The sequence below is a fragment of the Cnephaeus nilssonii genome, assembly GCF_951640355.1.
Source record: "Cnephaeus nilssonii genome assembly, chromosome: 23".
Taxonomy (NCBI): domain Eukaryota; kingdom Metazoa; phylum Chordata; class Mammalia; order Chiroptera; family Vespertilionidae; genus Cnephaeus; species Cnephaeus nilssonii.
The window spans coordinates 10,658,980-10,673,318 of NC_137094.1; the positions used below are offsets into that span (position 1 = coordinate 10,658,980).

General features: G+C 39.0%; 2 protein-coding genes across 5 annotated transcripts in view; one reads left to right on the forward strand and one right to left on the reverse strand.

Moving 5' to 3' along the window:
* Nucleotides 1-4,459, reverse strand: part of GPATCH2 (G-patch domain containing 2) — a 91,885-nt gene extending 87,426 nt beyond the window's left edge. For 3 of the 4 annotated variants that reach the window (XM_079763429.1, XM_079763431.1, XM_079763432.1), the window contains exon 1: nucleotides 4,275-4,458. In XM_079763429.1, coding sequence (XP_079619555.1) covers nucleotides 4,275-4,330 — 56 coding nt within the window. In that variant the 5' untranslated portion in view covers nucleotides 4,331-4,458. Of the gene's footprint in view, nucleotides 1-4,274 lie in introns of all 4 variants that reach the window. The other variant, XM_079763430.1, reaches the window with a different exon arrangement.
* A 247-nt stretch (nucleotides 4,460-4,706) lies between these two features.
* The window catches only part of SPATA17 (spermatogenesis associated 17), a 102,058-nt gene continuing 92,425 nt past the window's right edge, over nucleotides 4,707-14,339 (forward strand). Inside the window, exons 1-3 of the mRNA XM_079763452.1 lie at nucleotides 4,707-4,796; nucleotides 8,378-8,467; nucleotides 9,832-9,913. Of these exons, the coding sequence (XP_079619578.1) occupies nucleotides 4,729-4,796; nucleotides 8,378-8,467; nucleotides 9,832-9,913 (240 nt within the window). The 5' untranslated portion in view covers nucleotides 4,707-4,728. The remainder of the gene's footprint in view (nucleotides 4,797-8,377; nucleotides 8,468-9,831; nucleotides 9,914-14,339) is intronic.

Genomic DNA, 14,339 nt, shown 5'->3' on the forward strand with positions numbered 1-14,339 from the left:
AGAAACTATGTTCAAATTCAACGGGAGCCTCGCTGTTCGAAAATGGCCCATCGTTTTTCTTAGAGTTCATCTGAAAGTCTCTTGGCCTTCTTAAATTATTATTTTAATAAAAATAAACAGAAGCCTTTGAATTGTATCCTCAGTGAGGAAATGATCCGCTAGCTGGCAAGGATAGACACCCGTATTCTTTGGGAATGTTTATAAATTACACTGATCCTCTGGAACTAACTCTGGAAGATTCTAGATCAGCTGATGTGACGGAGGGCCCAGGACTCCAATTTTATTTCTTAAACATTACAGGTAATTCAAATATGAAGATCATGAACAATCACATTAACAAGATACTCAAAGGATTTACTAGTAGTTAAGTAGATGTGTCAGGTAAGGGCATACTATTGAAGGTGGTTTAAAGGTTTCCATAAATATGGATGCTAAGAAGCTATAGCAAGATCAAGGAGTGCCTAACCATGATTTAGGTAGAAGGTGGAAGATAGAGGGAAAAAGGAGTTGGAAGAGTCACATTTTTAAATCAGTCACCTGTCCCACAAGTCAGTATGGACACAGCAAGAGCAGACCAGTCTACACAGCACATTCTGTCTCCCTTTCTTAACAAGGTATTGCAGAGGGAAACATTTTAAGAAAGGTACCCTGGAGAGGATATAAGATGGAAGTGTCTTACAGTGTTCTAGAAGTACTTAGGGATCAAAGTATTCTAATTGTAGATTATACAATTCTACAGTCTATAGCAGGGGTAGGCACACTTTTCTGTAAAGGGCCTGATGGTAAACCTTTTAGGCTCTGCAGGTTAGTGGGTCTCTGTCAAAACTATCAACCTTCACCATCATAAGGGGAACAATACCTCAGGCGATACATGAGCGAATGGAATGGATGTGGCTGTGCTCTAACTAAATTTATTTACAAACCAGGTGATGGCAGGCCATGGTTTGCTGACTCCAGCTTTATAGCCTCTGTAGTCTATAATTTCAGACACTAGCAAATTCCCGATAATAACTTTCAACTTTGTCTTTTCATTTTAATGAGAACCTAAAAACAAACACCTTGTGATCCAACTGGACCTACCACGTATGAGGCAAGGCATGCACAATGCTTGACAAATCACAGATGCTTGACAAATCATAGATGGGAAAAACAAAACAAAACTGTTGGGTGAGCAAACTAATGAATGACTAAATAAATTAACAAGCAGCCAAGGAAAAATAGGACTGACTACAAATTTAGCAATTCAGGTTTCCAAACTTCTGCCACATTAACAACATACTCTAAGTGGTTAGCTAATAAGTGTGCCAGGTAAGGGCATACTATTGAAGGTGGCTTAAAGGTTTCCATAAATATGGATGCTAAGAAGCTATAACAAGATCAATGAGGCATATGCCCCAAATCATACCGGCCATTGCTTTGATTTCTAATTGTTGAAACAGAAACTTAACTCAAACAAACCTGACAACCTGAAATTAAAGACAATAAAAAAGGAGTTATTTAAAAATGAACATATTCCCCTATGCAGTTTTCCAGACCTAAAAAAATATATATAATAAAAATACCAAATAGGAATGAAACTATAGAAACAAAGGTCCCAAATCAACAGTTTAATGTTTTTTTAAAGCAAAGCCACATAAAGTTAAATAAGATAGTATTGTTCAATATGCTAATTATTAAGGACTTAATTTTTAAAATTTGTTTAGTTCAATCTTTAAATATACTTCCTCCAAAACCCCAGAAATTGACTTTAAGTATAAATTATTAATAATGTAAAAATAAAGAAAAGTGTATCTAAATACTAAATGTTATTTGTCCACCAAATGAATCAAAATTTAAAGTTAACGTTAGATGAACCAATTTAGATATATTTTGATCCTAATTTCAAAAATGTATGTGAGTGCTGAGGCAGGAAGTGGTAGACACTCAGCTATTATAACGTTTTTTATAAAAACATAATATGAATCACTTATAAGATTTACTTGAACAAAACGTATATATTCCTTTCCCGACACATAAAAAGTCACAGGATCTTTATTAATTGTATAAACCTTTCCTTCCTTAGGCTTCTTTACTATAAAATACAGTATCAGTTCTACTTTGCAAATTGTTAACAAAGAGATAAATTACCCAATTGGTGCCTAAAAGCAGTAGTCAAGATGAGAGTTAAATACATCAAGAATTCCAGGTTGGTTAACAAATTCAGGCATAATCTTTCCAGTTCACATATTCCTTAAGATATTGTACATTATTCCTTAAGATACTGTACATTACATAGGCAGTATACGTGGATTGTTTAAGAGTTTTTGTAAATATACTGGAATCATACACAAATGACACTTGAGCACGTTACTTAAATTATATTTGCCTCTCTCACCATCTATAAAATGCAATAATAAAAATAAAATCTCAAAAGATTTTACATAAGATGATATGTATGTAAAACCTGCCAGTGAGTAACAACTTAGTAGTAGCATCCGCACGGGGCACTGGGATTTCACCACTGGCATGAAACTTACATACATAGTATAGTAAATGTCCCATCAATGAATAAAAAAAAGTCCAGTAAGAAATGATGAATGACAGGATTGCTGTGCAGATAAACTAGAAAATAAAGGTTCCAGTTGTCTGGAACACATTCATTCTGCCAAATCAAGCATGATTTTAAGAATTTCATTCAAAAACACTGATTAAGTGCTAGGCACTATTTTACACTCCGGTGTCATAAGGGTGAGTCGTACGCTGCCAAATGAAAACAGGGTAGGCTCTTTAAAAGAGAACTGTATTATAAAGAGGTGCCTATCCAGGATTTAGGTAGAAGGTGGGAGAGGAAGGAGTTGGAAGAGTCACATTTTTAAATTAAATAGTCACCTGTCCCAAAGTCAGTATCAACAAAGCAAGAGAAGACCAGTCTACACAGCACATTTTGTCTCCCTTCCCTAACAAAGAGCTTGAATAGTGAAACATTAAGAAAGATACCCTGGAGATGTTATTCCAGGTGATGGAAGAGGCTTATATCTTGTTCGGTGTGGTGGTTACACAGCATATCCATTGCCAAAACAAAAAAATACTAAACACTTAAGAAATATATCTTTTACTCTAAGCTAAATCCCATCACCATTGTAAAAAAAAAAAAAAAAAAAAAAATGTGCTCCCTGCTTTTCTGAATGGAAAATGTGAGAATTTAAAAGGAGCATAAACAATCTATATTCATTATAAAATGAACCACAGGATGATCTGATCTCTTTCCAAACAAGATATTCTTTTAACTTCTCAGATGAGAAATAACTGGGATTCCCTGTGTTCTCGTTGGTTGCCTAATCTAGGAATGGACATACTTTTTTTTTTTTTGGCCACATTTCACCTGTTGTTCAACACTTGCTGTTTGAGACTTCATTGTCAGTGGGAACTCTGCTTGTTTGTTTCACTGCTTGCCTTGGGTATGCTTGGAGGAAAAGAACGTGGGAGGAAATAGGAATAGATAGGCACTGGAGTTTTCAACTGGAAATCCATCACCCAGCCCCCAGCTCTAGGACTGAAAAGTGCATGGCGGTGTTGGACAAGTCACTCCAGTTTTCTGTGCCAGTGATAATCTTCTACCACAGGGCTGTCCTAAGAGCACAGTGGAAGCACTCTGAAGAGTCAAGGCAATAAATATATCATTCTACAGTGACATGGGTTGACAAGACACTGTAGAGGTAGTCAAGCCCCAGACTTAATCCTGGCATTTACATGTCCTTAGGGAACTCCCTTACCTATCTCATTTGAACTAGAATGGAACGTTCAAGGGACAGAAACAGTTACTCCCACTCCAAAAAAAATAGGGGGGGGGGAGGGCTGGGGGTGGGTGGGAAGGTGAGGTCTACTAAACTTGGTTCCTCTACTAATCTTCCAGAACTCTAAATCTCTGGAATTTGATCTGATATGACCTAGTCCATTGTAATAGGTAAATGCGGGCATTGGGCCTGGATTCAGATCCACGCTTCCGGTCCCTAATCCTGTCACCCATCCCTGGGAAGTGAACTGCCCCCAGGAGTACAGAAAGCTTTGCCCCTGAAATACCGCAGCGTGTCAGACAAGCAACCAGCCAGCGTTCACCGCATTCCTTCACAGATCTCCCGCACCCCTCCCTCAGATCGCGTGCACCCCCGGCACGCGTGGGAGCCAGGCCTGCCTCCGGGCCGCCCGCCGCCACTCCCTCCCCCTTCCACGCCAGGTCCGGCGGCCTCGGGCCAGAACCCCGTCCTGTGTCGCATCCCCAGGGCCGCCAGCCTCACCAGCGGTTCCCGGCGGCTGGAGCTCCGATCGGCGGGCGCCCGGCGGCCCCGAACATTAACGACACCCAGGAGCCTAGCCTCGAGGCTCAGGCCCGAGAACTGACTCCAATCAGCGCAACCCCAGCGACTGGCACCGAGCAGTTCAGCATTTTGAGCGGAGCTTCCGGGAACCCCTTGGAGGCGGAAACCGGAAGTCGGGAGCAACCACCCGTCCTCTCCCCCCACCACTCTGTCTGCCTCACCTCTAATCTCCAGATTTTACTCACAGAGGCAACGAAAGTAAATGTTGTTCCTACTCAAAACATATTGTTTTTTTCTAATATTTTAGAAACAAGCGGGGTGGAAAAAAGTGGAATAATCCAAAATTGGACCCCCCCGGGACCTGCCTTTTGGTTTGGCCCGGTTGCCTTGGAGACCGAGAGCAACATCAGCAGGAAAGCAGACGCCAGAGGCGATGGCCACGCTAGCCCGGCTGCAGGCGCGGTCCGCGCTGTTAGGACATCAGTACTACTTTAGAAACAGGTAAGCCATCCTCCAGGGGACCGCTCAGAGCTGGCTTGGCCTTCAGGCAGCTGGTTTTCAGCAGAGGTTTCCTAACAACAAGTTTCCTCATTCAAGAAGTATACACCTGCCCTTCATTTGTTGGCTGCGAACATCATCACAAATTTAAAAGTAGTATCACCATTCTGGGGATTATACTTAGGGAGTGGAGGGGGGCGTAGATAGCAGCTTGAGATGATTTAAGTAAAAGCCCGGCGTAAATGAAATTGTAAAATGAAGTATTGGGTTGTTGTTTTTTTACATCATCACTCCGCAGTTTGATGAAAAGAGGTTTAATAACCTGATTGGGGTGACCTGGGCTCCCCTATCTAGGTGAGCTAGTGTGTCCCCCATACCTGGGAATTTGTGCCTCCATTATTTCAAAAACATCATTGAACTCTGTTCTGTGACGCGTTTGTCTCCCTAAATGGACAGTATCTAAACTATTCGGGATAATTAGTATCAGTATATTAATTAATAGGAGAAGGCTTACTAGGCACGTGGGCGATCATCTGAGCACAAAGTATAGATTAGGCATAGTGTCTTCCTTTAAGGAGGTTGACATCCTTGAGACCTAAAAGTTGAAATGATATTCAAAAACTAATAATTTTACACATCAATATATCTTATAATAGAGGGCAGCTAATATTGGAATTTTATTCCTGGTATCTAAAATAGTTAGAAGTTATATGATAATGAGAAGGAAGGAAAAACTACTGGGTTTTTAATCTAGTATTTATTTAGTAGCCAATACATAGAATACAGAGAAAGCACAGTATGTTAATGTGCAAAATGCATAGTCTTTGCATATTACTTAACAGATATTTAACCACACATTTTTTCATTTTCTATTTATTGTCAGTTAATTTGTGGCCACTGATGATGCTCAGGGATATAGTGTTATCCAGGGTTATAGTGCTTATTTCTAGTTGATGATGAAGTGACTAGAAACTTCCAGCTTTTTCTCGATGTTTTATTACATTCCCATTAATACTTTTGGTCTTTCATCATTAATAATTCATTTAGTATTCATTGTGATAATACTGATCATAATAAATTTATTTCAAATTCATGTAGATGTCATATTTTATTCACTGCTATAGGATTTTCATCATAATTTGGAACTAATTAATATACCATTAAAATAAAGTGTTACCCACATTTTTCATTTTAACCATAAAATGTCTAGAAGTTCATGACATATTGTATGAGTATTCAGCAGCCCAGTGGTAATCCAGATATCTGTAAATTTCATTTTAAGCAGTTTTTTAAAAAGGAGCAACAGATAAATGTGTATAGAAGTCAAATTTTAGCACATAAGTCAAAACTTAGCAGTAAGTGAACTACTAGATATTTTTTAAATGTTTCTTTTTAAGATATATAGTTCTAATAAGTATAGTACAATACATGTGCTTGGATTTATATACATTATTATTTATAACTCCAAAATAAAACAATTTAATTTTGCTCTTGACTATGTAGTATATGTTAACATTATTACCAGGAGATATTAGAAGACATAAACTCAAAGTAGATAATTTGATTGCTTATCTTTTGCATGTCTAACAACAATTATAAGTAAAGGGTAAGTTGAAACTACACATTAGTTCAAAGGACATATAGCTGTATATATATATATATATATATATATATATATATATATATATTAATACTTTTTCTCCCTCTTTTGCAAAGGTAGTCAGTGTTTATTATTGGTGGAAAAGAAGAGACAGCTATGCTCAGTCATCTTAATAGAGAACATTAAGAAAAAGGAAAATATATCTACCGTGATATTAAATGTTAATGGCAACAGTGGGTTAAATAACCATAAGAAACCATTTAATCCTATTATCATGACTTTCACTTCTCATCAGCCTTACTGAGTGAAGTTATTCTTTCCTTCTCCTCCTCATGCTTCTTTGTTGTTGTCTTTTTAAAATATGGTTTTATTGATTTGAGAGAGAGGGAGGGAGGGAGGGAGGGAGGGAGGGAGGGAGGGAGGGAAGAGAGAGAGAAAGGGAGAGAGAGAGAGGGAGGGAGGGAAGGGAGAGAGATGGAAACATCGATGGGATAGAAACATGGCAGGCTTTTGCAGGCCCTCCACTGGGGATCGAGCCCCCAACCCAGGCATGTTCTCTGACCCGGAATCGAACCTGGTTAATAGGTTATCGCTCGACCACTGAGCCACACAGGCTGCATCTGGATCACTGCCTTTGATGCAAATTTTGGTTCCTCCCTTGGCTTTTGTGGGTCCTTTTCAGTCAGACTTTCTGGGTAACTCTCCTTCTTACCTAGAACTATCATCCACCTACTTGTTTCTCCAACTCTTCGTCACTGACAGCTTAACAGCTCATCCTGTTTTTCTTTCTCTCAGCCGACGTTATAGTATTGTCTAAGAATTTTTATTGTTTCAAGTGTTTTTACTTTCCATTCTGTTTTTCTTCTAATTATGATGAATAGACGTAATGAAATCTATATATTTAACATAACCTATAACTGTGGTTGGCAAACTGCAGCTCGGGAGCCACATACGGCTCTTTGGCCCCTTGAGTGTGGCTCTTCCACAAAATGCCACGGCCTGGGAGAGTCTATTTTGAAGAAGTGGCATTAGAAGAAGTTTAAGCTTAAAAAAATTGGCTCTCCAAAGAAATTTCAATCGTTGTACTGTTAATATTTGGCTCTGTTGACTAATGAGTTTGCCAACCACTGACCTATAATGACAACAAAAAAATAACCTCTCTCCCAAAAACCATAATTCTGTGGGAATTGCTTTTAAACGCAAGAAATAGATGACTGGCCATTCTTTATTCATTCAGCAAACATAAAATGCTAATTATGTGCCCAGCATCATTCTGGGAGGGAAGTTCCTCAGTGGCCCACAGTAGTTGCCCTCAGCAAATCACTTCATCAAATAGGGGGGGAGGGAGGATGCTAATGATTGCTAAAATGAAGATGGAAGTGTGTCTTCATTGAACCTCTTTGGGCTGTAAGTTAATAGATCTGATGACTGCATTTTGTATCTCTTTATCTCTTTATAACCCCATGGCCCTCTCCCCTGCCTCCTTTCTGAAATGGACTTTCTGAGAATTCTATCTAGAATTGGCATTCTGTGATAGATTTATTTTACTTAGAGGCGATTCATGTAACTGATGCATTGACTGAAATATGCAAACATTTTAATCCTGCGTGATATGTTTTTTCAAAAAAATAAAAACGACCACATCGTTTCTTTATTTTCTTATAACATCACTTGCAAATTAGTTAGTTGCAAAGTAAGTGAGCATAAAAATTTTTTTAAAAAGTAAACCTGTTGAAAACACATAGCCCCTCGGAGAAAGGTTTATTTTTTAAACATAGCTCATGCTTTCTGAAATGCTTTTTTCCTATTTAGTATTTTTTAAATTTATCTTTATTGTTCAAAATACTACAGATGTCCCCGCCCTCTTTTTAAATTTTATTTAAAATGACGTTTGAATGATCATGACCATTTTGGAAGAAATTAACTGATTGGCTTGCTTTAGAGTCATATTAGTCACTAATGAAAAGTTTCTCTTTTTTTTAAGTGTTGTGGATGTATTTAGAGAAAAAGAGAATGAGGCAGCAGTTAAAATCCAGAGCTGGTTTCGAGGATGTCAAGTTCGGACGTATATCAGGTATAATGATTTTGTCGTGGAAAATTCAGATATACCATAAAAATATACTCCTTACAAAATGTAACTGATGCATGTAATGCTCATTTCAAGTAATATTTTATGTTACTGTAATGTAGCTGATGAGGTATATAATCTTCTTTTTAAAAATATAAATCTTTTGGTCATTTTTCTTACATATCAGAAAACTAAATTATATTGACCATTTCTCGACTTGCAACCATTCTCTATATTGTAAACATATTTGACAAAATTCTTTTCTTCAAATTCCACTGGATATGACAAATGACTGGTATTAATAGCAATTAATTCATTGACTGGTAAGAAAGAAGAAAAACGAAACCAAAAAAAAGCTATTCCAATTTTTTCCAACAAGTTGGTAAATGATACCAGAACGATACCATTCCTATTGCAAAGGGATTGAAGTTGATCTTTAACTGGTCCACTTTTTCTTCAATGCTCAAACTTTCCTTCAATTTCCCTTCCATCCTGAAAAAAAAAATATTTTCCTGGATAAGGTGAAGGACGAATATGCCTCATCAGTAATAATTCAGAATGCAGGCTGGAGATCATACTGCGTATGTCCTTAAATGATTAGCTAATAGGAACCAGACATGCAAATTAAAGTGTGACGTTTTGCCTGGCCGGTGTGGCTCAATGGTTGAGCATCTCCCCATGAACCAGGAGGTCATGGTTCCATTGCAGGTCAGGGCACATGCCTGGGTTGCAGGCTGGATCCCCAGTAGGGGGCGTGCAGGAGTCAGTAGATCAATGGTTCTCGCTCATCATTGATGCTTCTATCTCTCTCTACTTCTCACTTCCTCTCTGAAATCAGTAAAAATATACTTCAAAGTATGAAGTGTTCATCTTTGATCACAATAAACTAGAAACATAGCAGCAAAGAGAGTCTTTTGAATTCAGCAGACAAAGACAATATTCACCTGGACAGACTGAGTAATATAAGGAAAGAATAGGGAGGGGAACTGTTTTCTAACCTCAAGAATTATTTCTAAATTCTGCAGTGATTCACAGCAACAGTGCCTGGCTTATCTCTGAACATGTCACCATGACTGGTTTTATTGCCTTAGAATATTTTAGAGAGTAAATATTGAAGAATAATTGAAATTTTAAAGAATTTATTTCATCAGCAGCCCCAAAGAAATACTGAATCATTATCTATACCTTTTTTTTCCTCTTCTAGAAATTATGAATTCTATCCCAGAATGGCAACTCTCCACTTTTTGAAAGTACACATTCACTTGGCTTTGAATTTGACTTTTTGAATTGCAGGAAAGTATATTCTAAGCAGGTTGTAAGAGATATTTTGTTCCAGTGAAAGCATACTAATAAGCATATTTTTCACTCAGGTATTTACACAGAGTTGCAACAGTTATTCAGAAATGGTGGAGAAGTTACTTAGGAAGGAAATATTATCAACACAAGATAAAGGTAAATATTACCCAATTTATATATGGTAGCATTAAAATTATACAATATGCCATAACTCATTCACCTCGGTCAGATTTATAGGTAAGTTTAAAGTTATTTGTGGTAAATATTTACATACGAACAAAATTGGATTTCATTTTTAGTGCGAGACCTCTTCTGAGAGGCCATTCCTGATTTTCCGGTGAAGTGATGACTCATTTCTTTGCACCCAAATGACACCAGAGGCTTTATTTTTGTTAAAGCACCTTTCACAGTATATACAATATCTATACGTACTTATTTGTTGATGATTTTTCTCTACTTTTTAGATGGTGAGTAAACACTGTAGCTTGTTCATTGTTAGATCACCAACATGTAGACTACTCTCTGGCCCATAACACAGTCAGTAAACATCAATTAAGCCTGGGTGGTGTGGCTCAGTGATTGAGCATCGACCTATGAACCAGGAGGTCACGGTTTGATACCTGGTCAGGGCACATGCCCCAGTTGTGGGCTTGATCCCCAGTGTGGAACATGCAGGAGTCAATCAATGATTCTCTCCCATTATTGATGTTTCTCTCTCTCTCTCTCTCTCTCGCTCTCTCTCTCTCTCTTCCTCTCTGAAATCAATAAAAATATATGGAAGGAAGGAAGGAAGGAAGGAAGGAAGGAAGGAAGGAAGGAAGGAAGGAAGGAAGGAAGGAGAAAAGGAAGGAAGGAAGGAAGGAAGGAAGGAAGGAAGGAAGGAAGGAAGGAGGAAAGGAAAGGAAGGAAGGAGGAAGGAAGGAAGGAAGGAAGGAAGGAAGGAAGGAAGGAAGGAAGGAGAAAAGGAAGGAGAAAAGGAAGGAAGGAGAAGGAAGGAAGGAAGGAGGAAGGAAGGAAGGAAGGAGAAAAGGAAGGAGGAAGGAAGGAAGGAAGGAAGGAAGGAAGGAAGGAAGGAAGGAAGGAGAAGGAAGGAAGGAAGGAAGGAAGGAGGAAGGAAGGAAGGAATGAAGGAAGGAAGGAAGGAAGGAGAAAAGGAAGGAGGAATGAAGGAAGGAGAAAGGGAAGGAAGGAAGGAAGGAAGGAAGGAAGGAAGGAAGGAAGGAAGGAAGGAAGGAAGGAAGGAGGAAGGAGGAGGAGGGAGGAAGGAAGGAAGGAAGGAAGGAAGGAAGGAAGGAAGGAAGGAAGAAAGAAAGAAAGAAAGAAAGAAAGAAAGAAAGAAAGAAAGAAAGAAAGAAAGAAAGAAAGAAAGAAAGAAAAAGAAAGAAAGAAAGAAAGAGAAAGAAAGAAAGAAAAAAGATAGATGTGCGCTCTTAGCATTTGTGCTGATGTTAGGACACCTCCATGTGGTGGTGTCTTGCAAGGAGCTCTGGCTGTATCCCACAGAGCGTCCGGAACACCATCCGCAGCACTCAGCAAATGCTTGTGAAAGTGAAGGATCAAAAGGGAGCTTAGCTTCGGAGTCAGAGCTGGACATACAGGTTTGGGAGCCACCCTTCCAAGATGACAGGACTTAACACCTGTCGGGGAAAGTATCCAAGTATCCGAACAGCAGAGCAGAGGGCCAAGCATGGAGGCTTATGGGATGCTTGTGGTGGGGTTCGGGCAGAGGAAAGGATTCGAGGTAGATAATAAAGAGAAAAGCAGAGACCCGAAGTCACAGGAAGCAGAGGCGAAAACTGTTAGAACGCGGGGTGGTCAACAGTCTCAAGTGTGGCCAAGCTCAAACAGCAAGTGGGCCGTGCAACGACAGACGTCCTGGGTCTTCTCAGGCGCTGTGTTTCCAGACAGCCTCCCTCCAAACTCGACCACTTCTGGATATTTCTCTCCAGCTCCTACAGCATCCTCAGGGTGCCACCAGCTAGCTTACCTAGCCCTGAAGTGTCTCCATCCTCCACTCCCACACCCTCATTAACCCACAGTGTAACAGCGCTGTTCTAATCTTCTTCTGTGCTTTGCCTCTTTCTTGTTTCCTGGATGACTATTGCTTTTGATTTTTAAAATGTTCTTTTTTTAAAAAAATAAGTTTTTATTGATTTCAGAGAGGGAGAGAGAGAGAGAGAGAGAGAGAAACATCAATGACGAGAGAATCATGGATTGCTGCCTCCTGCATGCCCTCTACTGGGGATCGAGCCCACAACCCAGGCATGTGCCCTGACCAGGAATTGAACTGTGACCTCCTGGTTCATAAGTGGATGCTCAGCCACTGAGCCATGCCGGCCTGGCTTGCTCACTATTTTTAAAACTGATGAGATTGACATGGTTGTTTCTACAGGCATTTTTCTTTCTCTTTGTTAGGTAAGTAAATGTTCCTTCTATAGATAAGAAAATGCCCAGTTTTTAAAATAAATTTCTTTAGAGAACTTCCAAATAAGTTATAAGTTAATAAATCAACATTTAGCATCCTTTGATGTCAGGGCATAGAACTGAAACATAATATATTTTTCCCTTCAGGGTCTTTTTTTTTTTTTTTACTTAGGTAGAAATTTATTTATTTATTTATTTTTACCTTCAGGGTCTTGCCTTTTAAATAAACACCTAAGTCTGAATAACTTAAGACTCTGACTTACTAATATTAACTTAAAACTTTATTAACATATTTTCACCTAATTATGAAATGAATTTAGTTTGGTTCACCTGCTTTTAAAGATTCTATTAATAGCAACTGGGAGAAAGAATGTAATTGACTTTTAATTGTTTTGTGTGTGGAAAAAATACAGGTTATTTTAAAAATCAGCTGTTGATAATCACCAGGTTGGTATCGGTTGCCAGCAAACAAGGCAAAGCATATGCCGCGAATACTCATGATTATTTGGTAATAAATCATTTTAATGATTCCACTCAAAATTATGAAATGAGGGTGACACTGATGTGGAAAATAATGAAGTCCCGGGCCCGTCCGCTCTGGTATCCATATGTGCATGGTTTTTAAAGATTCCACAGCCATCATTCCAGCACAAATATTGTCTCCGTATCACCCTTGCTAGCAAGGAAAGCCAGTTGATCTGGTCAAGTTTGTATAGGTATATTACTCAAAAAGGTCTCCCATGTGGTTTTTTGGTGTGGTGTGTGTGTGTGTGTGTGTGTGTGCGCGCTTTAGGAAATTGAGAATAAATATAACATCTATTACTGGTTCACACGAGACCAATACATTGGAATCAAAGTGCTCTTCCAGCTTTTAACTATACAATTCAGAATCCTGAGGCTTAAAAGTTGCCTCTCTCTTTCCTCTTCGCTCAGAATAAAATTGAACCTCTTAGACAGTTTGGATCTTACTGAGAGCTGAAGGACATGCTTCTCACTACACGAGTGGTGATCCCTCCCGTAATGACCGTCAGTCACTGTGTCCCAAGCCCCTTTATGTCATGTCAGTCTTCACAACAACTCTAGAAAGTAAGGAGTGTCCCGTTGTGTGGGGATGGGATACAGGCCGGGCGACCTCCAGTAACACGTTCAAAACTCCAGGCAGCTAAATGCAGCGTCAGGAACTGAACCCAGGTCTGTGGCTTAAAAGCTCCCACACACTCAGGGATGCTAACTGAACAACAATGTGACAAAAATAAGGAACATCTTATTCTGAACCCCAATTGTTTTCAAAGATATGATTTCCAATAGGTGTCTCTTGTATAAAAATACTTAATGTTTATACCTGCCTCGATATGCCTTGAAGAAGTAGGATTTTAAAGGAACTGTTTGGAATTCACCTCCAACACCAAGAATTACGCCTTGATTGCGAAAACGAAGACGGTGAATTTAGAATGAAGTCCCACCGTTGTGTTCATTTGTGAATAACATATTGCAGCCAACTGTTTCCTAATTGCCCCGACTGTTGATGAATAAGCCAGCCCTGCTCAGCACAGACAATTTGCTTTGGATCAGACCGGGCAAGGCAAACAATACTAATTACAGCGAAAGTCTTTCCTACAAATTCCTATGTGTTGCAGGAGGGAAAAAAAAACCCTATGTAAAAAGTGAAGGCACTTGTCTCTGATTTTGCCTGACACAGCACCTGTTACCTAAGCTGCAGAGAACTATTAGTCGCATGAATTTTGATTGAATGAAAATGGATCAAGTTGTATTTCGTGTTGGAAAAACATGTATATTTTATTCCTTTGCTGTTTATTGCCCTCTCATGAATTCGGTTAATTTCATATTTTTAATTAAAAGATGGGATGGATATGGAAGCTTTATTTAAAGCAGTATTTTCATTGAAATAAGCCATGGTGGCAAATGGGGATTTGCTATAACAGAGACATGCCTATTAATAGACAGGAGTGTCTCTACCAGAAAGAAACCAAGACTTTAGGAAGTCTTCCCTGTATCAGGGGATTTGCTGTAACGAGATATCATTGTATTTATGGTTTTATGGTGTTAAAATGAATGTTAAACGGAACAGAATTCCCGAGCATTCCTCGGGAGGCAGCTAAGTACATAGAATTTTGTACAGATGGTTGGAAGGCACAAT